The 25,065-nt window shown below is 43.2% G+C and overlaps 1 protein-coding gene across 6 annotated transcripts in view; it reads right to left on the reverse strand.

Annotated features, from left to right (window-relative positions):
• Positions 1 to 25,065, reverse strand: part of dgkza (diacylglycerol kinase, zeta a) — a 124,459-nt gene that overhangs the window by 94,019 nt on the left and 5,375 nt on the right. For 2 of the 6 annotated variants that reach the window (XM_035418312.1, XM_035418310.1), the window contains exon 1: positions 20,987 to 22,321. The exons of 1 other annotated variant lie outside the window; for it this stretch is intronic. In XM_035418312.1, the coding sequence (XP_035274203.1) occupies positions 20,987 to 21,234 (248 nt within the window). In that variant the 5' untranslated portion in view covers positions 21,235 to 22,321. Of the gene's footprint in view, positions 1 to 20,986; positions 22,325 to 25,065 lie in introns of those variants that run through there. 3 more of the 6 variants (XM_035418306.1, XM_035418307.1, XM_035418309.1) reach the window with 3 other exon arrangements.

A 25,065-nucleotide genomic window follows, 5' to 3' on the forward strand; every position in this document is an offset into this window, starting at 1 on the left:
GGGAGGTGTTATACCTGAGTAATATCACAGTTTTGGACTGGGCTCTGTAGATTTTCTCTGTTATGGGTTAAACAGTATATGTTAATCAGAAATCAGATATTTCCGTAACTTAATTAATCAGGTGTCCGTCCATCATACAAATATGAATCTCTTTTAATTTGGAATTTAAAGAAGATAATCCCCTCCCTGAATCAGTTACCAGTAACTGTACTCTCCGAGGTGAACCAGGTTATAAGCAAAAGCATTGTTTCTGTGTTCAAGCCCTTTTTTCTCCAGCAAAAATATTTTGTTGATGATTTAATATTTTCTCATTTAAAATAAGCATTCAATATATTCATATCCATCCCTGTAATAGCCATTGTCATTGGCACTGTGTGAGAGACAATTCCTTTGTACAAACCACTAAACAAATGCAACAGTCATTTAGTAAGCCTTTAAAAAAATCCTATTCACAGGTACATTTTTATTTGACTGTGAAACAAAGCAAAATTAGTTGGGGGCTGAAAACCTTTTTAAGGCACTGTAAACACAAACAAACATATACTCAGCTTTACAGGAGAACATGTTTACATAAACCGAAAACATGCAGTCATAGCCTGAGGGTGGAAGCGCAAAATATTATGGCAGTTTGCAGACTGTGGTAAACTCTGGACGGCATGACCCTTTGACCTGAGCTTTTTCACCAGAGGAAGTCCTGTTGTGAGTGGATCCACATTAACGTTTTCCTGTCAGCTAGCCCACGCGTGTGCACTTCAGTGAGGGGCAGGAGGGAGGCAGAGCGGCTTCAGTGTGAGTGGAGGTGGGAACTGAAACCTCTGACAGCACCGAGAGCACCAAAAAAGAAACAAGGGCACAAAAATATTCTACTGCTCTTACTTTCCAGAACCGTTGTGGGCATGTTATGTAATGTGTCGTTATGACGATACGACATTCCCCAGACAGCATGGTGAGAAAAGCGACATAAGGCCAACACAGACGCTCTTGTCACTTTCCATCTGTGGGAGGTAGCCGCAGCGTGGAGGGACTTTGCCCATTGGGAAGATGTCTCAGCTACATTGCTTACCGCTGCTCTGCTATAGCGTCAGATTTGTGTCAAAAATATTAAGCTAAACATTGAATTGTGTATCAAACACAACAGTTGTTTGCACAGGCATAGAAATATTTGAAACATTGAAATATTTTTCATTTTTGTACCAAACTCAAAAGTCTTAAGTTTGACTGTTGAAACCTTTTTTTTTTTTTTTTTTTTTTTGGACATTTATTTCTTTGGTCTCAATCTGAAATGTTTTACTTGATAATTTTGACACAAATGTGATTCTGACGTATACAAAGTAGCATGACATCTTCCCAATGGGCAAACTACCTCCACTCTATGTCACAGCTACCTCCCACAGAGAGAGTGCCACAGAGTACCTATGTCAGCCTTACGTCGCTGTGCTGTCAGGGTCCTAACTAAATACCTCAACTGAAACTGTACAGTGGATAGTAGCTAATGGAGTACATCAGTAAATCCAAAATGCATGCAAGTTTCAAAAACGCAATGCTTTAATGTTGTTGAACGCACGGTTGTGTTTATTCGCTTGATAGACAGTGCCATCCTGAGCAAATCGCAGAACACAAATCATGTGTCTTACGTACACCTTTCTGAGGACCCATTTTACACATTCAAATTCTCTATGACAACAATGTCAACTTCAAACCAGGTACAGAAACCACAACCACCTGCTCAGGTATCTGTTCTATACCTACCATCCTGCACTTCTGTACTTCATTACAGATCAGAATGTCCTGACCCTCGGAGACCCCCCTCCCATCCCTCAGTGCAGTACCTCAGGGGGGGTAGGTGTGCAGCTCGGATGCCAGCCAGCAGTGAGGAGACACACTGTAAATAAGTCATCAGATGGAGAGGGCGGATGTGCATTCTAATGAACCAAACTTGGAGATAGGCAAGCAGAGGCCAGCACTCCAGCGGCTACGGGGCTCACGCATCACACATTTCTCCTGGGGGGGAAAGCGGGGCTGAGAGCACGGCAGCTGCTCCCCTGCCTGTATCAAAGGAGAGTCGACCGTCCTCCCTCATTGATCTGGATGACACCGCACAAACAGCAGGGAAATTTACTTATGTAAAACAGGTGGGTGGATAGACTGGTCATACTGACGCACTGAGAAAGTTGCCTGCAGTAACTGCTTCCTGACTGTCTGTTGCCGCCTTAATGGAATTTGCTGCCATTACAGAGATACCGGTATGTGACGACAAGGCACAAAATAAGCACCTATTCCTGAATTATTTTCATAAAAGTCATTTGTTTTTACAGTTTGGAATGACAAACTCTATCTCTCGAGTCACTAGCTTTCCACTTACATGTAAATAATGATCACCATAACTGAAGTACATAAACTCCTCTGACACTCACCTGTGAACCAGCAACTGTTTTACACACTACAAGCCACTCAATACTACAGGACAGCTAGCCATGCTCAGAGGAGAACCCTATCTCTCAAGGAGAAGAAGCAAATTCAGCGGATGGATCCTTAGCCCAAAGGACACCTCCCTGACATGGACAGCTAGCAACATAACTATGGTTTCAATCTGCAGTGTCACTCGAGCGCACACACACGAAGACTTTCCACAACATAAGGCAGGGCCAAACACATTATAGAAAATGAACATGGAAGAATACTGTACACCATGGATTTGTTTCACAGAAAAAATAATGAATACTTGAAATTCTCAGGGACTTCATTTTCGACAGAAGGATGCCATTTGTACAATTCCAAACTATGTCAGTGGAATAGACAATATATGCAAGTCTCATGAGGTTGTTAGGGATTAGTCATACTGTACTGTATGTACATTACGCCAGCATGTTCATTGCCTTGTTTATTGACACATGCAGCACACTACCTGGCCAATGTAAACAAACCACCTTGCCTTCATAGTAATCTAATCATGACCTTTAACCCCCTCATAGCCAATTTCCTGCCTCCTGAACCTCTACTCTCTGTTGTGACACTCTGGTAAGGAGACAGAGTGGCTGTAATGTTTTGAAAATGCTGAGAGGGCAATGTGGTAAGGAAAGGTCAGCTGGTAAGGAAAGAGGAGATTGGTCATCGCAAGCAAGCAGTGCGTCAGCATGCCTTCCCTGAACCCGGGCAGGAAGCCACCATGCCGATCCAATCCACTACCCACCCCTCCCCACCCCCATCCCCCGGGTCCCCCAAAACATGCTATAATTAAAAACTGGACCAAAGGGTGGCAGAGATAACCACGGAAACAAGTCTGCTTCCTTTCCCGGTCCCCACAGCGCCATCACCGCGAGACGTATGACGTACGCATGGCGTCATCGGCCTTCGGCTTCACTCGCTCGCGATGATTAACTCCCCAGGGCCTAGCGTTGCGCGCTGCTCTGGATGAAATGCGCTAAATTCCACTGAAGCCACGGGGGTTAGAAACGGCATAGCCCTGCTCTATCTGCAGGAAGAAAACATCTGTCCGATAGGCATTCAAGACTAATACACCAGAGACCTCAGACTCGCTGGGCACTGCATTCAAAACTTACATTCGAGAACTTTTCTACTGAGCCATGTGGCCACAGGATAGATGCTGAAGCAGTTCTATTTTGGTGCCGTGTGACCAGTGGAATTCTGAATATTTTGATGGCAGCATGGATCATGTACATTTAAGAGTAAAATTTATCACCCCAAGTCTGTGTGTTTATCAGTTGCCAGTGAGTGGGAGGGCTGTGGCTATAAGTTAATGTTTTTTGGTATGATTAGAAACGCCAAAGGCCTGCAAAGCACAGATAGACTTGCAAAACCACTAACTGTGGTCTACATACAGTATCTCATAATTCAGACATGTTTTGTGCTGGAACAGTGTCAGAAACAGATACTGTCCAGATGCTATTATGCTCCGTTGCTTTTTATTTTGTGATATATAATGCCATTTTCTCTTGTTGATCTAATTTGTTTTTAATTACAATCGAAGCTAGGTTTTGGACATGAAACAGGAAAATAAATCAGATAATGTAAGTCACCCTGAATGTACAGCCAAATATTCGTTTTTTCTTTTTTGTTTCCTGTTATTCAATAAAATCAGGGCAGGACGCCATCAAATCTGTTAGAATACTGCTCAGTGATGAGGGCTGAAATTTTCTGATACTGAGACAGAAACTTTGCTGATGCATGCCCAGGTAGCTAACATAATTTACAAACTGCTTTCAACTGCTACAACAACTGCTGTTAAATAAAAGTAAACCCCACATCAATTGATAAATTATTGTGATCAACAATACACTCATGACAGTGAGATAATCTATGTGGTCAGTAAAAAACTGACACACAAAAAATCTCTTTTATATGCATAAATCCGGCAGAGCAACACACTCAGGTTACCATTCCTGGCACCGTACTGCAGAGGTTATTCATAGAATAAAAACTAGTTCATGATGTCTGACTAAGTTTGACTGGGGTTGCTTATCAAGTTTTTCCCCCTGAAAAAGAATGACTAAATGAGCCATAAAAAGGTGCCTTTGTCAAGGCTCCAGGCATTGTGATGGAGTTGTTTACTTCCTGTCTCGTTCCCATGGCCCACAGCACTCACCCCTACTCAAGCACGGGTGGGACCTTCAAAAGAACATGGAAGCTCAGATGTCCGGGCCCAACTGCAACTCAACAACAGCAATATGTAAAATATTATTTCCATTCCGTGGAAGCACGCATGAAGCAGGATTCCCGAATGGCTTCTCTGCTGCCGCAAAGCATCTTCATTTTCACAAAGTTTATTTTCACCCTAAGAAGGATGGTAAATTATTCAAATTAGACAACACTTTTGTCTTTGAAAATTAACTGAATGAACATCCTATAGTCTGAATGATAATTTAACACCACAGTAGTGCATGTATACTCCTGGAACACTGTGCAGGATGCAGCAGTCACGCAGATCCAAAAAAGTATAGGAATACACTTTTTTTGTTTTTTACCAAATGAGGAAAGAATTACTTATTTCTTATGTTAACAGGACTGATTTAATCTTAATTGAGTATCTCACACTGCCTAGATAGCAAGAAATCAGCTCATGGAAGCAGGGTTGGAAGAACAGTTTCCATGTGGTTACTTCTAAGAACAAAATTTTTAAAAAACCCTAGTGCTAAAGCAGAATGAATGTGGGGAACCCCAAACTGGGGTTTGTGCGCATTTGTTAATATTTGTGTGTACATGTGTGCGTGTGCAGCTTTTTTTTAATTTTTATTTTATTTTAAGTGACACATGGGCTCTCCTAAGACTCCATCTCTACATCTTCAGAAAATGTATTTGTAAACATAGAAACAGATACAAATCATTACTTCTATCAAAATACCTCAATTTACCTCTAATTATCCGATCCTCAGTCTGCCAACCTCCTCTGTCCCCTTCCCCTCTCCCATTGAAAGCATCCTACAATGTCACAATTCAAAAACAAAACTGACCGGCCTTGATAGCCCATGGAAGGCCTGACCTATGAACTGCTTGCAATCCTGGAGTTAGGGGATACTAGTATTTATTTTTTCTGGGGGAATTAATGATGCGTTTTTCTGAAACACAGTCTGACAAACACGGTGCATTTGAAATCACTTATTTTTTTACCTCCTTCCATAAATTTGAAAATAAATAAAAGAAAAATACAAAACCCCTCTGGGACTTCATTTGAGTACACCAACAAATGTAGGCTACATAGTCTATATATTTTACATATGGAGTAATTTATTGCAAACTAGCATTCAAAAATACCAACTGTCAAACTTGTTATGCAACTATGCACTGACGGGACCTCATCACCATCGATAGCCTTCTAAGTTTCATACTGTAGTGACTGCAGAGGGCATGGCTATTGAATGTAGGTATTTTTGTGACAAGAGGCAAGGAGTGCACAGCTCAAAGTGCATGGCACAGGTAGAAAATGGGCCAGATAATGCTGAATATTTTATCAGTGGGTGTGTTGCAGCTGGATTCATTCATAGCCAATGGACCTCCTTTCATTCTCTTTAAGAGCCATACGCTTTGAGCAGGGTGTACTGACAATTTCTGTAGTCTACCACTGCAGTAGAAGAAAAGGATAAAGGTGTACTAATGAAACGTTTCTCCCAACACGTTCTTTAGCAGGGGGTGTGGTCACTTAAAATAACTGAGAGAAATTTGTTCAAATTTTATCACGCTATGCTATAGCTACTATACGATATAATAATAACAAGTTTTTATTAAACAAAATACAACCAGGGAATGCCAGTGATCTCATTCACAGTAGTAAAATGACTCTGTATGAACTACTGCTCAACTTAAATAAAAAAAATGATAAAGCAGGATTTCATTATTAAACAACAATGGCACGGCTTAACCTTAAACTAAAGAGAACCGAGTGATTTTCCACATACAAACTTTATTTTGAGGCTACCTAACGATATACCCTCCAGACAAAACAATAACATGGCTTGTTGTTTATTGGGCTCTTTGATATTGAGCGCTACCAGATGATGTTAAATTAGCTTGGGAGGAGATAACTAATGCAGTTAATGCACGCGGCTTGCACATACAGTACTTGCAAAAATGATGGAAACACTGCAGTTTAGTTCCATTAAAACTTTTATCTGTGCCCTTTCTTATGTTGTTGTTTCTCAGAGCAATTTTCATCTTTAAAATGTATTCGAAACAGTTATCTTCTTGACCAAGTGGTAATGACATTCTGTGATCATCAGTATTTTGAAATAAAGTATACAAGCAAAAAAAAAACGTTTTTATTTCTTTACACAAACTTCATTTTTTGTAGAAAAATACTGGACAAAGAAATACATGTTAAAGCTCATTATAAAATTGAATAGGCTATGATTATGCATGCACTACTGCACATGAGAAAGCTACAAAATTAGCAAATCAGCCGTACGCTGGGCTGCAACTTGCGCAGTAGACATGGCCTGAGCAGATGGGCGGCAGGGGCGCAAATCGCAGACTAAACTGACACCAAGATTGCAATGAGCTGCTTCAAAATTGCAGGGCGCTGCTCGATCTTGACTGACACGCCCCCAGAAGCAGCCCTCCACCCACGTCGGCACACGGCGTGCCACAAAATCACCCGGCGGCTCAGGCGCGTCAAAATCCTTAATGAAAATACCACTTTTCCAGTGCAATGGCTCGCAACACACCATGTGCTGGCCGGAAAATAGAGCGCCTGAAGTTACAAGTTAACTTGCCTAACCTTTATGCTACAATGTCCAATTCATCATAATACTCGTATTTTATATTAAATTATTTTATTGCTGTACAGAATACAATTCCTTGTCATTCTGATATGAGTCTACATCTGTTTTGACACCGAATACAAAGTAAGCTGACAGAAGGATAAACAGTGATAGCAGGAATGCAGCTGTTTACAGCTGATGGTAGCGTTATTGTTATCTTAATGCTCAGTTCCTCTGAGGAGATAGGGCTATTGATTGCAGCAACAATGGCTGCTGTTCGCAGGAAATAAGAAGCCTTTTATCTGAGCATGGTGTGACCCTGAAAAAACAGCCACGAGCAAGCCCTCTCCCCCTGTGTTTCCCAAACACTACATTTTCTTCAAAAGACCATAATCAAGGAAATACATTTATCATTTTTGAATATACTGTACTTAAAATATTAAATATTTATAAAACATGTATCAGAAGAGCTGCAGTCACAGTAGTTATACTAGTGATCTAATGCTACATTTTTTTTACTATCAACATTCAGGTACTGTTGCAGCAGCACCTCTCAGAATTTGAACTTGCAATGCTTCCACCAGAAATCCAGAGACATGACCAGTACAAAGCATATATATATACTACATGGCCAAAAGTATGTGGACACCTGACATCCAACATATTTGCTGCTATAACAACCTCCACTCTTTTGGGATGGCTTTATACTAGATGTTGGAGCACTGCTGCAGGGATTTGCTTCCATTCAGCCAAAAGAGCATTAGTGAGGTCAGGCACCGATTGGGCAATTAGGCCTGGCCCGCAGCTTGCTTTTCAACTGATCCCAAAGGTTTTCGATGGGGTTGAGGTCAGGGCTCTGAGAAGGCCAGTCAAGTTCTTTAACACCGTTCTAGAAAAAACCATTTCTATATGAACCTCACTGTGTGCCCAAGGGTATTATCATTCTGAAACAGAAAAGGGTCTTCCCCAAACCTTTGGGGAAGCACAGAATTGTCTAGAATGTGATTGTATGCCACGGCATTAAAATTTGCCTTCACTGAAACTAAGGGGCATACCCCAAACCATGAAAACTACCCCAGACCTAGGGGTGTCCTAGAACATGCTAGTTTTTAGGAGAGAAGGTTTTTTATAGAGGTTTTATACATCCATTAGGTATCAGCACTGAAGAAATGTATAAAATACACTGGCACAAGTACGTACCATAACCTCCAGGTTTTGATCTCAGTTGCAGTCTTAAATTCAATAACTGAAAACTGTGTTGTGCTTGTACTTTTCGTTCAAAAATGTATAATGTCCCATTACACAAGTTTAAACTCTACAACTTTTGAAAACAACAGCAATAACATAATGGTCAAACTTAGTTCAGATCTGAACTAAATAGCAAATAATACATTAGCAAACGACCATTTTAATAATATACACAGAAGCATTGGTATGTGTGTGTGTGTGTGTGTGTGTGTGTGTGTGTGTGTGTCCGGGCGTGTGTGTGCATGTGTGTGCAGAACCAATGGGGGCAGCCAAGAGAAAATAAATTGCTACAGTTATTAAAAGAACAACTGCATTCTGTTTTGTCTTAGTGTTTAAAAAGATTAAATATGTGTTCGCATTTGAAATATATATAAACACACAGATAAACAAGGATGCCTATATCAGAATCAGTATGAACACAGTTTACAAGCAGAGTCTTATCAGCTGCTCACACTCTGCCCTGTCTCAACCAAACTTGCATTAAACTTAGTGCAGATCTAAGCCCCGCCCATAACAGCTGCACAGTTCTGTTTCACTCTTTCGTATTCCCGACTGCGACCTGCTACACTTACGCAGCATGAGATCTGATCCTGTCTGGGCACTCTCAGACACACACACACGCAAACACTAGCGTACACACCCACACACGTGCACACTATCGCAAGCGCACACACCGACCCACGCATACTATCACAAGCCCACACACCCACACATTCTTTTCTTTCTTTTTCACACACTGATACACCATTATGCTCCCACACCATCATACATACACTCACTCTGACACAAACACACACACACACACACATACTATCATATGGAAAAAGTTACAAAACTATAACCACAGCTGTGCCGTTACATCCCTCTAAACAAGAACTGCTCAAGAATCAAAACTGTGGGTCAATTTAAGTTTGAGGACCAGACACAGCTGTAGGCCATAAGGTTTTGTACAGGTCTTCAGCAATGTAAATAAAATAAGACTTGAGATCTTTAGAGTTGTCAACACTGATATCACTGCTGCATTATACAGGTTTCAATGGTACATGGTGCTCGTCTATGAATCAGCACTGAACCATGTGTTGTATATCAGTTATCGGGAGATAATGTGGCCTAATGGTGAAGAAATTAGTAGCATGTGAGTTACCAGGGCTAGGCTGCTGTTGTACCCTTCAGCAGGTTTAGTCAATAATAAAAAGTCATAAAGAAAAAGTGGAAAAGACTATCTGCTAAATATATAAAGAATCTAACCAGAGCTCAACATACTCCTTGTTATTGGTTTGGTTTAATTTTTGTGTTTGTTTTTAATTTGGTTGTTTTCAATTTAAAAATCAAGTCAATACATTCTTAAACAAACTTGAGACAGTGTTCCATTGTGCATTCCACACAAGACAAGGGTCATTATTAGAGTGGTTCATTATTAGAGCGGATGGTCAACTTTTTCAGTTGTTTATGAAACAACCAAGCAATAATTTCTTTCATATTTAAAAGATAAAAATAATTCATATTTTCATTTAAAGTAGAAGATATTTTTAACTGCTGGAACTGCACATTTGCTGGGCCACAAATCAGTAATACAACACCATAACCTGGAAGTAACTCATCTTGGCTCAGTAAGCAGGGAAGGCTCCATGGTTGGAGAGACAGAAACACATTTGGTCAGGATTAGCCAAAACCTCAAGGGGTTGCTGTTGTTTGAATGGGGGTGGTCTGTTTTGTAAAGCGCATAGTTTGCCGAAATCACCATGCCTGAATTCAGCTTTGCGCTGAAGCCTCACGGACCAAAGCCCTGTAGGACGAGTCAGTTTAAGCTACCGACAGTGTGGTTCCTGAGTGCAGAAGCAATTGGGACGAGCGTTATACTGAGAGAAAAGCTCAGCACTGTGTCCTCCCGTCAACCTCTCTGGCTCAACTACACTGCGGCAGGTCACACTGATGGATAGATGCACCTCCATGCACTCGGGAGAACTTCATTCTTTACCCAGGCATACGACTCTTTCAGGGTGACCTCTGAAGTCTTGTGTTAGTCTTGAAACGTTAACTGACTTGAAAGAACAAAGAGTACAAAGTGTTTCAATTATCAGAAAACACACTTCATACGTCTGTGTACCCTGCTGAGGTGACATAAGATTTCCTGCCTTACAAAGGACAACAGTTCCATTTAGTGATGTCACTTCCTGTTGCTCCTCTGTGTTATTTCTGTCAGGTCAGTCTTATGATTATCTCATAAGAATCCTCCACTCCTCCCCCTCACTCTCTTTGTCTTACTCAATCTCACACACACATACAAACTATGCAGATCATATAGATAAAGAAAAATTAGTCTTGGCTTCCATAGCAAAAAACCAACAAATGTGTTTTAATTAGGCTTGCTAACATTTATCACCATATGTACCATAGTCTTACACATTTCAGAATTTCACACCATGCAATATAATTTGCATATGTCAGCTTATCTTTTCTTTCCATGTATCCGACAAGGAAAACAAGCAAATGTAAAACACACAGGAAACGTACATAGAAATAAAGGGCAAGAAAAACTAAGAGCTCTGTGGTGTAGTGATTTAAGCAAGACAAATACATTACGTCCAAGAGATCTGAGTCTAGGACTATGGCTACAGTCTGAGACTACACAGACCAAGGCCATCAAACTAGGCTGATATCAAGATCAAGCTGACATCAAGGATTCCTGACAGTGCTACTACCACTGTCAGGATTTGCATTCCTGCAGACAGCAAACCCACAGGGAGACATGCAAATGGCTGCAGCATTGCCCAGGTAGGGATGAGCTGAGGAGAGTGTGAGCATGTCTGTGCACTCTCTAATTGATAGGGACACTACAGAGAAGAAATCGGCCTAGGAATAAAACTAGACATTCCAAACTAGGAGAAAGGGTAAAAAAAAAAATCAAAAGGCACTGACCAAGGCACTATTACTACACGTCAAAAATTACACAAAGACCAATGACAACACCAATACCACAATCACAATGTAATGGTTTTGAGGCTGAAGCCTAGTTCCTGAATTCTACCATTAGCTCCCTGAAGAAAACAGATGGAGGATCAGCTGAATTGCTGTAGGTGTTGGGGGGGGCGGGGGGGAGCGGCAAGATCGGCCACACAGCCCCACCCCCACTGGAGGAGGCGGAGCCAAGAGCAGATGGAGAGCAGCATATGTGCCCCCTCCAGGCTGTGGCCAGGGAACGTTCCCTCCTCTTCCTGCAGTTGCTTAAATCACTAGCCTTCCTACTCTCTATGAGAGAGCAAATGGAAGACTATATGGCAGCTCAGGTGAAGAGCATCAGAAAACATTCTGGAACTTTCACAGTCACTTGACAGACCGGAATTCCTAAAAGCCATTTTATACTTTCTGCCCCACATCCATAAACGGCTAGCACAGCTCCCATAAGCTTCATAGCATCCATGCTAATGGCACTTTCAAGATGACTGGGTGCTGTTACCTCCCCCAACCTTTCAGTGAACCAATCATAATACACAGCATTCTGTTGTGGCCCCTCGGGCACTATAGCACTATAGAAGACTCCATAAAGTTTTATTTCAAAGGGATGCATAAAGCACTGAAAAATGGGTGGCAATAAATTTCACACACATATTTTTGGAAAATAAAATTATCACTTGTTTAAAAAAAGTCTGAGCATCGTTATTAGAATCCCAAAACTATGTAGTGCCACATTTTGAGTTAAAATTCAAGTTCATTACCAATGTTATTTATTTCTTTATTTTATCAAGGGTTCCAATCATTTTGCAGGTCACTGTATAATACAGTATATTATATTCATATAGACAATGGCACAGAAGCCAGAGAGAAATAAGGTGAACTTTTTAGGCCTAGCATGTCTTTCTCCAGAATCTAAATTAAAGAGGAAGCAGACCTCCATTTATACTGAGGGGATATTTTGAGACACAGAGAAAGCTTCAGTCAGGCAAACATGCTTTTAAGACAAACGGACATTAGCAGAAATGCTTTACCTGAAAAGGGTAAAGTGATTACAGGATGATTCAAATAGATTTTATACCAGTAACAAAGAGGGGTGTAAATCCCTGTTTAAACATCTCGGAAAAATTATATGACTGGGTCTCTAGACTGTACTTGACAGCCAGTAATTTAAGCACAAGACGTGTAAGTCTGTGGCGATTAAGTGATGAGGTCATTCAAATCTGTAATGCTGTGAAAACTTTTCAATCTTCCCATCTATGGATGCTATATCCCCCAAACTGGTGTGAATTAGGGCATGTCGCACGGAGCATGAGACACGCTACATCACTGCACTGAAAGGTGAAGTGTGGCTGCATGGTAATGGCGCTAACAAATAGCCAGGTCACTTTCAAAGAGCTGCAAGGCCGCGTTTGCCATGTGCTGGAGTGGTACTCAAGGCCCAGAGTGTTCCAGTTATGCATTATGCAGGAAAATCCCATCACACGGAAATGTGAGAAGCCGCCCATCAGCTCAAATCAATTTGGACAGAAGGGGAAACAAACTGATTCGAAAGTACGATAAGACATCTTTCAAAGGCCACTTTTATTTATTTATATTCCCCTCAGGAAAATGGAATGCAAGGTTCCTGGTGTGTGCGTGTGTGCGTGTGTGCGTGTGTGTATATGTGTGCGTGTGTGTTTTTTTGGGGGGGGGGGGAGAGGCTTTTCTTATTTTCCCCTCGTAGTTGTGCAGAAAAATGCAGCCTGCATTATTCCAGGCCTAATAAGGATCTTGAGTGTTTGCACACTAAACAGGCCTGTAATCGAAACCTTGCAGGATTTGGACATCGTCATACAGTGGCTCACAGGGCCACCCATCTTCCGTCCAGACTCTCCACTACTCGCTACTACGCCCAGTCTTTCAGTACAACCTGGCAGCCACACGGCTAAACAAAATGTCGCAATCCTCATTCATTTTACTCAATTCAATTCTATTCCAGTTGTATAGATTTTTTACAGAGACGCTGTCACAAACATGCTCTACAAGAAGATGGAGAATGGGAAATGTCAAAGATTTAGCAGCCACACTTATTCAGTGTGTGTGCATTCAAACAGGCTAATAAGGGAGCACTACTACAATATAATTAGGATAAAGGTCATTTATGCCATGTAATCCAGGGATGCACAACCCTCATCCTAAAAAGTCACAGTGTGCACTGGTTTTTTGTTATTACTCAGCACTGATCAATTAAACCAGTGGATTTCTCTCACTTCGCCTGGTTTCATGAATCTGAATTGGAATCTGCTGATTTTATGGTGTAAACATAAACCAGCAGATTCTGCAACCAAGGTTGGGAGCCCCTAGTCTAGTTTTGCATGCTGAATCTCCCTTGAACCAATGGCGTTCTGTCAGTCTTATTTTAAACGCGTGTGTGGAGGGCACACATGGCATGCAAGCGTGATATGCTTATCTGTGAAATGGTAACCTGTAATGGCCCTTTGCTAACATGAGTATGCTGTAGGTCATTTGTTCTTTACACAGGACTTTGGCATGTTCACGTGCACAACACCACTGTGAAAAAAAAACTATGAAATATTCCAAGCTGTTCCGTCTTTCCTGTGATTAGAGTATGCTAGCTTGGCAACAGTTACCAGGGCTTTTCAATGAATTTTTTCGAGGAATATTATTGTTTTTTGTGTTTGTGTTTTTTGGATTTTATATCTTCAGTTTTATCATGTCCATAAATACTCAACAGCAATTTGTGAAAGAACGCCTTTGGTGGCAGCCTGGTTTCCCCGTACATGCTGGTGAGCTGGTGTCACACCCAGTAGTTAAACCCAACACTCTGAGATTAGGCCTATTCTTGAGCCGAGATGGCGGTTCGGTTACAGCACAACTGAACATAGAGAAACCCCATCTACGTGAGCCATGTTTCTGCTCGACTATGACTAAGGTTTTGTTACAGGCTCAAAGACAGACTGAAATGTGGAGTCCCAGGCAGCTCCTGTGTCTGATCTTCGGTCCTTGTTCTTGTCAGAGAAGCCGAATGTGAGTCACACAGGAGGGTGGATGGAAATCTCAGCTGCGGAGGGGGGGTCCGGGGGGTGTTGAGGGGGGAGTTTCCACTGTCAGCAAACCGGCCTGAATTCAGTTACATCCAAAAATGAGTGCAAATCAATTCACGCTCCTGAAAAAAGGAGTGCAACCAGGGTGATCTCTGGGGCTGTTTTGCTTCACAGGAGACTAACTGTGGATGTCATTCCAAGCTTGCTCATGTGCCCCATGAGATGGGCTGTCACATCCTTTCAAACAATATTACTGGGGCAAGGTTTTCCGGGATTTGGATGAGATTTTCTCACAGGGATGCTCAGTGATTCTGGTTTAACTGTATCTTGTCTTGTCTTTCATACCCTTACAGGCCCATGAATCACAAGGACAAATCATTGGGCCAGTAAAGATCTAATCAAAACCTCCTCAGTGCAGGACTGTGAAGTCATACCATATATTTTTTTTATTAGTTAATCTGACAATAAAAATGTCCAAAAAACATGCACCTTCCATTTTATTTCTAATTATTCTTATTGTATTTGTTGGCCCGTTCTTTTACTGCAACGTACTCCATCAATTCTGGTGACGGCACATTAGCACAAACGCTCTCTAAAATCCATTCGGTCAGCCAACTCTTCTTTTACTGCAGTCCACCAGCCAAGCAGCATAGACCTCGTCCCAGTGCAGTGCACTTACAGTACACCACTGAAGCAGGAAGCCCACAGTTGCCTGACTGACCCGAGGGTGTGTCATTACTTACTGTCAGCCACAAAAACGCCTAGAAAATGACAACCAATCAAATTGCATTTCCTTATCAACATGTGGCAGCAGCACAACCAGCCTGGAAATATAACTTCTGCAGTTTGTAGGAGGATATAGAAAAATGGCTACTGGGGCTATTCAGCAGCCATCGGCGATCTAAGCAGAAGAAGACTACGGCGGTGAGCAGTGCGTTGGCAAAGTGACTGGGAGTGGCTGCTCTGATGAGGGAGCAGCTGTCTGATCATCTGCGTGATCGCACGACAGCAGTGAGGATCAAACTGCTTTAAGAAAGAGCCAATACCAAACAGTCTATAATAACTCCCAACTCCCAACCCCAATCCTGTGCTATTTTACCATCCACTGACGTCTACTGCAGGACGCGTTTCGTACATCAGCACTCCCGTGCGACCACTCCCAGCACAGGACGGTTTACCAGTTACACCACAACCCAGAACAAGAACTAATAAAAGGAATTAAAATGGGAAGCATTTGGTTGCTTAATTCTCAATTTGAGGGAATTGAGGGATGAAAGGGTTACTTTGTACCACCATCCAGTACATCCGAGGGGTATTTTTACTACTTTTCCCAGGTGCACAATCGTAAGTCTCACTCTGTTTAGAACTTAGGGCAAAAATGATTTTCTATTATTAATCAATATAGTGCTTCTCTCCAAATAATCTCATCAGAAGTATTTTGTACCTAATGCAATAGCCCCACATGCCATAGCTCCTTTATGAATTTTGTGATTCTCATCTGCATAACACCACAGTTACAGAACCTGGACAACTCAACAAGCAGTCAATTTCAACATTGCAACTGCTTTTATATCAAATTATACACTGCATGAAGCTATGGGATGCAGTCCCAATCCATTGCTCTGGGAGCATTTGGCCTGGCCTCTGCCCAGTGAGCTGGAGCCAAACACCGCAGCACTGACTGTTGGGTTACCTCATCGGATACGAGCGAGTCTCTAATTAAGCACCTTTTCGGGCTCTCAGGCACCAGTAACCAGCTTAAGAAGTGCACACAGATTAAGTGCTCAGAAATGAGAGGCCTGTAACTTTAACAAGGCTGGCGTGATGGGAAATTCATCAAGCAATGTCCTAGTTATAGTTTATATATTTTCACATCACCAATTTATCTCAATTGTCTTCACAGGGTTAATTGAGATGGTGAATTGTGTATCTCTTGCTTGCGTGCACTTTACTACAGACCACATAAATCACTATCACGTGCATTAGAACTGACCCTTATAAGTGCTGTGGACCTTAGCTTGCTGTTTCCTAGTGATGATGGCATCCTACCTCAGGTTCATTAGTAGGAAGAAGGGACTGTTTATTGCCATTACCCACAAACCCATTCAAAAGCATTTATTGTGGAGATGAGGTCATCATTTATTTTCCAGTAAAATGTCAGTAATTATGTGTGTGTGTGTGTTCTTGTGCATTTGTATTTTTCAGTAAGAATGTCAGTATTTGTACATGCGTGTATGCATGTGTATGTGTGCCTGTGTGTGTACTTTACATACATCCAAACCAAGACATCAGATGTACAATGCCAATGGCATCAATGCATTCCAAAGAGTGAGCAATGAGCGAGCAGTGTCTTTTCAGTTAATAAAACATTGCCCAATTTCAGATAAACCAACACACAATATTAAATGTACTCAATGTACTTTTTTTTTTTAAATGTACTTTTTCAGGGTAAGCTATCAGACCTAGCGACAGCACCACAGCACAGCTCGCATGCAGAGGCTTTCTACACGGCAGCGGTGAGGTTCACTAGCTCCTGATCTGTCACAGAAGCGTCACAGGGTGGCACGCTGTTTACAGCATTGCAATGTGCAGCAATGGGAAAAACCCTTGAGACAGTAGTTTCACAAACATCAAATCGCACCTGACCTTTGATCAGGTGAGAGGGCTTTTCTGTGCTGCGAGATAATGGCTGTTTCAGAGTGTTTCTTTACAGATTCGCAGATGAAAGGCACACATCTATCACAAATGAGATCAGCTTTGATCATACACAAAACCAAACTGAGAATTATTCTAAATTACTTTGAGATAAACACTGACATATAGTAATGTAAAAGTTATTGCAGCAATTCTATTGCAAAGAATTGATTGCCATAAACTGTAAACTATGACAGTACACCACTTGCTGTGAAAAAGTTTAGCATTGTCCAAGCCAAGAACCAAAATTAGGCAGTGGAATTAAGCGTTTTTATCCACCCACAAGGGATTCAGCATGCAGTATGTATTTCTCTGGCGTCAAGAAATGCTCTCAACCAGAGAAATGCCTGCTTTATGCTGGATCTCTGGTGGGTGGATGCTCTCAACCAGAGATCACCTCTCTCAGCTATAAATCCACACATAATTTTATCTTATTCTAGAACATTTGCGAACAAAAATATTATGTAAGTGTACATCACATGCGTGCAGACAGAAGGAAACTGAAGCCCGTATTCGCTCCTCTAAACCGATTAGGAACGAGTGGTGCGGATTCAGGGCAGAGCAAAAACGGCCCATCAGAGATCATGAGGGGACCTAACCGAGTGAGACTTTTATATAGAAAGCTTCATTTTGTATCTGGGACAAAATGTACCTATCCAAAGCAGTAGCGAAGCTAAACCAAGACCGAAATGCGTGTGACATATCCAGAGAATAATGATGATGCTTGTACTGTTGGGAAAGGTGTAATAAACCTTACAAAGAGCCACTTTATCAGTAATGGCCTCTGATTTACAGCCTCTGATCTCTGCCTGCATTTTTTTCTCCACAGTCTGTCAGACTCATTTAGTGTCCCAGTTACACAGCTGTAATGAGTGAAGCTGCTTACTGCGAAAGTCACATAAAACCAGGCACCAAAAATGAAATTCCCAGGAAAAACAAAAAGCCGCTTCTTAGCCAAATTACCAATGCATCGTTCCAGTTTAGTCACAGTTTTCAATGAAGTGTATTATTTGTAAAGCTATGAGGTATAAACAATAGAAAGACCTGGATAAGAGCTCACAATGTGTTTTAAAAGGGCCTTTGTGTGGCACTGGAATTGTTACATTCACAAAGGTACACAGCATTTGTACAGGTATTGTAAATACACCTGCACTGTCTTTCATGTCCAGTGAAGTCATGCTTCACACTGCTGTCCACACCAGGTACAGTCACATAGTAAACTCAGTCTGATCCTGGCTCTCGGCATAGGAATCTATTCAACTACATGAAAAATAAGAGGATTATATAAGAGCAGCTGAGTGCCTCTACCACAGACCACAGAAGCTTCTGTTCTGGAGACAGCACTGCTTTAGCATGAGCAGAACCCAGCCTGCAGGCCCAGCACCCCCTCCCCCCCCACCCCATTAAAATCACACTAAATCACAGACGCGGGACACCCACCCTGTCCTGGCAGCTCTGTGTGATGAAAGGGGAGCACCTGAGGGGGGGGGGGGGGGGGGTGCTGGAACGTGTAGACAACAGGCAATGGCTGTTACACGGAGAGAACTGAAGGTGGGGAGAGAACACCGTCTTACGGAAAAGGTTCTGTGCCTTACGCCGAACCTCAGCGGACGCTGTACAGCTGTAAGACCGCCGCTCTGAGATGGGCTCCCGTGATACAGAACCACACGCGGATCACAAGCAGCGGCAGCCTTTACAAGATCAAACCCCGAATGTTCACTGAATATGCAACGTTCAATTAAACAGTCCTTTCATGATACGTGGGTATACAATTTTTGTTTGTATGCAAAAACTGTCTGATAATACATTTACAATCATGAATTTGTCATATTATCTGCTATAAAGTATCTGTCATCACTTTGATCACCGACAGGGCTACCAAATGCATCAATTAGTTATGACAGTGACCTTTTCCATAACAGGCTGAAGTTGATCTACCAAACCTGAAGCCAATATAATTGTGTAATTTCATTCTAATTGATCTCATTAATGCTCTGTCATCCACTTGCACCAGACATGCTTCATATTGATATCAGATCATAATTATAAAAAGACATTACATTTCCACTGTACGTGCTGATTTTCCGACATTTCAGTCTAGTAACATTCTCTTTCCTGTGTGGACTGGGAAGGAGTCAGTTATCTGTGTGACAGCAATATGTAATTACATTAAAAGAGCAGAGAAGAGACAGAGGCCACCTGAACACGACTGTCACAGGGCATGAAGTGGGAGCATTCAAATGCGTGAACCCAGATGCATGTTGACAATCATCAGTGGTTGGCTCTGTCGGCCTAAACCATCCCGCTGTTCACTTACTGTAAACCTCAGCCCCCCCTTGCCCCCACCCAATTACCAGTGCCATTAACATGAGGCATCTGAGAGCAGCATAGCATTTTCCAGTGGTCAAAACAATGGCAGAGAGATGATTAGCATCACCGTCTCTGTACAAACTGAGAAACATCCTTCCGTTTTCTTTGAGTGATGAAAGATGAAAAATATGACGCTTTTTAAGACTCCCATAAATAAGCCTGTTACATGTGATCATGTCATGTGACACTGTCATGTGAGGCTATAACCACATTGAAAGACTCATTATCCCCACTGCCTTTTCAACAACAAAAGGAGATATAACTTTGAAATGCACCCTTTCTCCCAGCTCCATTGATGTGAGGAGGTTCCCTGCGACCGTGTAGCAAAAGGGTTTCGCGTCCGGCAGTAAAACGAGCAGTTGAGAATAATTTCCACAGCGGCTGACAGGATGTGCTAAATTTGTTTATGTTTTGGTGATGCCGTGAGATGAAAAGCTAGTTAGCAGCAAGACCTGCTGCTGTCAAACCTGATGTACACTGAAGAAGCCAGGAATAGCAACATTGTAGCGGTTTATAACACTGCAGTCTTACCAAAACAAACGAGGGAGGCAGCACAGAAGGGGAAGTTAGCCTAATGTTTTTGAGACTCAAGCACTCCCACCTCCCACTAGCAGTCACATCAAGGGGTTTTCTGTCCAGATTTGCAATGAATCATAGTGCATAGCTGGAGAAGTTACTGTGATGAGTGGGTACCCTGTAAGTAATAATCTTTCAGATTTTCCTGCCAGTTTCATGATTTCCACCACTCATGGAAAGATTCTCCCACACCATCCCTTCACACACATCACACTGGGCTCTTAAGCAGTTTCTGAGTAATCTACAGTTTCATGGCACTCTCGGTATGAGCAATGGGACACAATTGCCATCTTTCCAAACAGTAGATGGAATACTGACAACATCCTTAAACCAAGGTGTGCGAACAAAGCACCCCTTTTGCAGAAAGGACTCAACACTCCTGAATCATAAATGAATGGAAGTTTGTACGCAACACTGCCCGGGACAAACAAAAAGAAAAATTTGCCCAGATTATTGGCTCAACCCAAATAGGACAGGGTGGAAATTTGCAGCACTGCGTGACGGTAAAGGTGACAATTACTGCGGCAGCATGCGAGAGACAAACGGCAGGACATTAAGCTGACGTAGACAGACAGACAGACAGCAAAGTGGGATGCCTTGACTCTGCATGCCTGGCGCCCACATCTGCAGTCATGGAGGCCTGGAGTATTGACCCCTAGTCTGTATTCAGGGCACACGCTGATGCTGTACCAATGCCAGGGTCCTACCAGGATGCTCGTTCCTATCAATGCTGTATCGACCCAAGCACAGGTCTGGGGGGCTTGTGTAAAATTTCTCTCAATGAATGATCTATCTAGATCAATGTTTCTATCTAGGTCAGGATGGGGAGGGGGGCAAGGGGGGGGGGGGGGGGTCGTATTCTGTAATGGGGTGGGGGTTCCCGCTCACCTCCTGCCAAACAGCCGCAGTCCGGTGAAAGTCTTCCCGCTGTGCCGGCGGCCAATGGCCGGCCGCTCCCCTTCGGCGAAGGTGGAGGGCAGATCCGAGTTGGAGGAGGAAGCGGAGGTGGAGACGACCGCGTCCTCGCCCTCACGCCGGGGCTCCGGGTCAGGACGCGCCTCCGGCCCAGCCCCGGCGGCTGCCCCCGACCCCGCCCCCGCCCCCGCCCCTGCCTCCTGGCTCTGCTGTTGCTCCATGGTTAGCCTCTCAAGTTTCTCTGGAAGGGACCCTCTCCTCTCGCGGGAGAGCTGGCCCAATTCACAGCGGTCCCAATTCACAAAGTCCTCATCGCAAAGTGGCGAGAGAGCACAAATCAAAACAAAACAAGGAAACCGCTAACAGTTATAAGCAGCACTAAGCCATGGAGGTGAGAGGACAAACCAGCACAAACCCCAATCCACTGCTTTTCTCCTCCAAGAAAAAATAAAAACTGGAGGGGGAAAAAAATGAAAGAGGGACTATCCAAATCGCTTATTCTTCAAGTTTCCTGTGAGCTTCAACACAGAGAAGGCTTCCCATTCCACCACGAGGAAAGGTAATCCGCTGAGATATCTCCTGCATTCCACTCTCTCTCAACCGCTGTCTCTCTCTCTCTCTCTCTCTCTCTCTCTTTCTCTCTCACTCTCTCAGGTCTCCCTACTCATATCACCACATTTCACCAGGAAGTTCAGCTCTGCCGCTGCAGCATTCAAACCAAACTTCTCCCCTCCCCTGACTGCAGGCTGGAGCTGGAGTCAGAGCTGGCTGGGGGGTGGGGGGTTTATCTCTCAGTCCCTCGCTGTCCCCCTCGGTGGGGTCCGCCTGATCCGTTCTCTGTCGCTCATGCTTCCAAGTGCTGCCGTATGTTCCCCTTCTCTCCCGGCTGCCTGCAGTCACACGGCTCGCAGTCACCCTGTCTGTGGGATTGTAGCAGTCCAGGAAGTGTCAGATGAAACAGCCACAGGACCCAAACATAGGTGCCTTACAAGCTGCCTTTTTTTTCCGTTTTCTTTTTTTTTTTTCCCTTGGAGGCTTTCTCTCACACACTATCTGACACCCTCTCTTTTGCTCTCTAAATTACTCTCTCAAGCATGGTCACTTCTGTCTCTTTCCCTCTTGCTCGCTCGTGCATTCATGCACTTACACGCTTTCTCTTCCTCTTGCAACAGATCAGCCCGAAGTAGGAAGCACGTGCACTGCCATCTACTGTGGGTTCATGTGAAATGCAATAGATAAGCAGCAAGAGGGCCCTTTCAAAGAAACCGCAATTGTAATTGACGTATTGTGTACAGGACATTAATTTTAAATGCTGCATTGAATTACAGAATCATTTTTGTTCCACTTATTCGTCTGTGAGAAGAAAGCATATTTTCATACCTGGAAAAAAAAAACAGTCTCTACTCCTTTTCAGATGTTTTCATTGCCAATGCAACATACAAGTCATATTTTTTCCATTTTGGAAATCATAAAATTTTCCCACCAACATACTTTTTAGTAGTCTCCAGAAGCACTTTTACTGCAATGCTTTGAGGACTGAGGTCTTTGCTTATGAGCACACGGATTTGTCCTGTTCCACATTGGCACTGAAACCTGTTCATTAACATGTGGGTGCTGCTTTTCTCTCTCCTCTGTGTCCGCACTGCACAGGGCCCGTTAGTCTGAACTGAATAAAACCCCTGTGGTGTAGCTGCTCATTTACTGTTTTAAGGGCTGCATTTTACAAAAAAAGGTTCTTCTGCATTCTTTTTGTTCTTGTTATAATTTAAAACCATATTATGGTACTGTTGTTAAAAGTTTGACTTCTCTGAAGTTCATTGGAAGACTGACGAACTGCCGTGGGTGTGCTCACTGTCAGATTTTGACCGTGACTTTCGACTTTTCTTGTTCACAACAAGAAAAGAAGAAACTAAAGACTTTACATTAATACTCCTGCTCACTAACTACCGAGCACAAGTCTCCCATAGGGTACACATCTAAAGTTAAGTCAGTGAAATATCACCAAGTGGTAGTTCACTTAACTAATTCACCAATCACTTGCCAAGAACAAACGAATATGAAAAGAGTGGGGCAGCGCGTGCTCGCGCACGCCATTCCTGATCGATTGGAAATCTTGCTCGGCTACGAGTTTCCACCACGCAGCGTTTGTGCTGCCGCAGCACACCGGCCTCCCTCCCACACACGACTCGCAAGCGCAAGAGCTAAAAATGCGCTGGCATCCACATCCTCTGCCGCTCCTCGCCTCCAGCTCACAGGTGCTTTTCAGTCTTCGCCCTCATCACCTTTCCTCTCCATCTAGTTGAGTTAATCGCTGTGCACCCTGCTCTAGTGCAGCGTGTTTTTACCGTGCTTTCGAAAATCAAAAAACTGGCACCGCCTTACACACACACAAAGATGTCAGGCAAGTAAAGACGGTTACCCGAGGTTTGAGGAAGTCTCTCATACTATGGTGGATCTGACTGGCCTAACCACACACTCTCTACAAGGCGCTCATTTACAGATGTGGCTGACGCTTGTCTCCATTTTCATCTTTTCCTTAATGAAAAAGCTTTTTCTGAAAGTTATTTCTGCTTTCAAAAATCCTCTTAAAATAACACATAGTACCATGTGTGTAAGCCAAGGCCCTGGCCTGACTAGTGTAAAGATGGTACAGCGCAAGAAATTCTAATAAGTAATATGTGATTAAACCTCAGAATGTGAGTTTTGTCACAATGTGGCTACTGGCCCTTTAAGGGGAGGCCACGTGCTAGGAGTGTCTGTTTCCATATACATTTCAGGGATTCCAGGTTGCCATGGCAGCTAAATGCGCCCAGATTGAAGGATCCCCCAGCGAGGAGCATTGCATGGGCAGATCCAGGAAGCTGGGATCAGTGGCCTTGTGTTTGTCAGACAGACATACTGGGAAGAAAATAGCCATTTACAGCTATCCAATTAGGGCCTAATTGGGTTAGTTTGGAAGATGTGTCCGCCCACTGCCTCACTGAGAAATGAACATGTTGCAATTTACAAAGACCCTGACCTGAGAACTGCCAAATAAAAGACTCAAACTGGGGAAAAAAACCAGTCTGCCAGGCATACTACAGAGACTTTCGTAATTATGGTTATTTTCTTGTTCTTTTCATGCCCTCGCCCCCAATATTCTATGTTTAAAACAAAACAGGTCAGCAGAACTAACAACAGACAGCTCTGTCCAATCAGATTCCAGCTCTGCTGTGCCACTTCCTGCTTTTGTAAACAGTGTTGCCTTTATTCACGGTCACACAACCAGACTGCGTTGCGCTCCCAATACCGGTGTACATTTGGTCCGCCTGCCCTTGGGCTGTAACTAGCGCTGGTATGCGACCACACCCAACGTGCCAAAGGGCACGACGGCTGAACGCAGCTCCAGGGATCTAAAAGGACAGCGGCTGTTCGTTCAGATGCACGGCGAACTGTTCCCGCATTCTCATTCTGAATGATCAACCTTCACAAAATCGCCTCAGCACTAGCCTAGCTCTCCCCACCCTCCCCCACCCCTCAGACGTACACAGGGCTTTGGAGGAAGTCTAATCGACCACGGGGCTTAGAGGCATGTCAATAATGCATCGCTGAATGTGCTCCTCTGAAATAGATCAAGAACTGATAGACGTAAGCAGAGAAAGAGATAGAGAAAAACAGAAAGAGAGCTGCACTTTTTAGGTTTACGTATGCATCAGCTTTACTTAGTTTCATTGTATATACTTTAGTCACTGTATAACCAGTCTGTATAACAAAGGACTATATAGATTAGTAATACAGTCATTCCGATCTTAATATTGAAAAAAAAATTGCTAAGAAGGGAGAGTGAGTGTGGGAGAGAGAAAGAGAGACAGTGAGCGAGAGAGACGGAAGGAGGGAAGGAGGGAGGGGGTGCCAGGCCTCAGAGTCAGCAGAGACCGTGAGAGCTGCCAAAATACCCAACACGGGGCTCACAGAGAGGGATGCGCATTCAGTTGCCACATCATTAAACTTCCCATATTGCACGCAAATACAGAAACACACAAACGCCCTCGCGCCACCTTCGGATGCGACCA

This window comes from Anguilla anguilla, chromosome 5, assembly GCF_013347855.1.
Source record: "Anguilla anguilla isolate fAngAng1 chromosome 5, fAngAng1.pri, whole genome shotgun sequence".
NCBI lineage: Eukaryota > Metazoa > Chordata > Actinopteri > Anguilliformes > Anguillidae > Anguilla > Anguilla anguilla.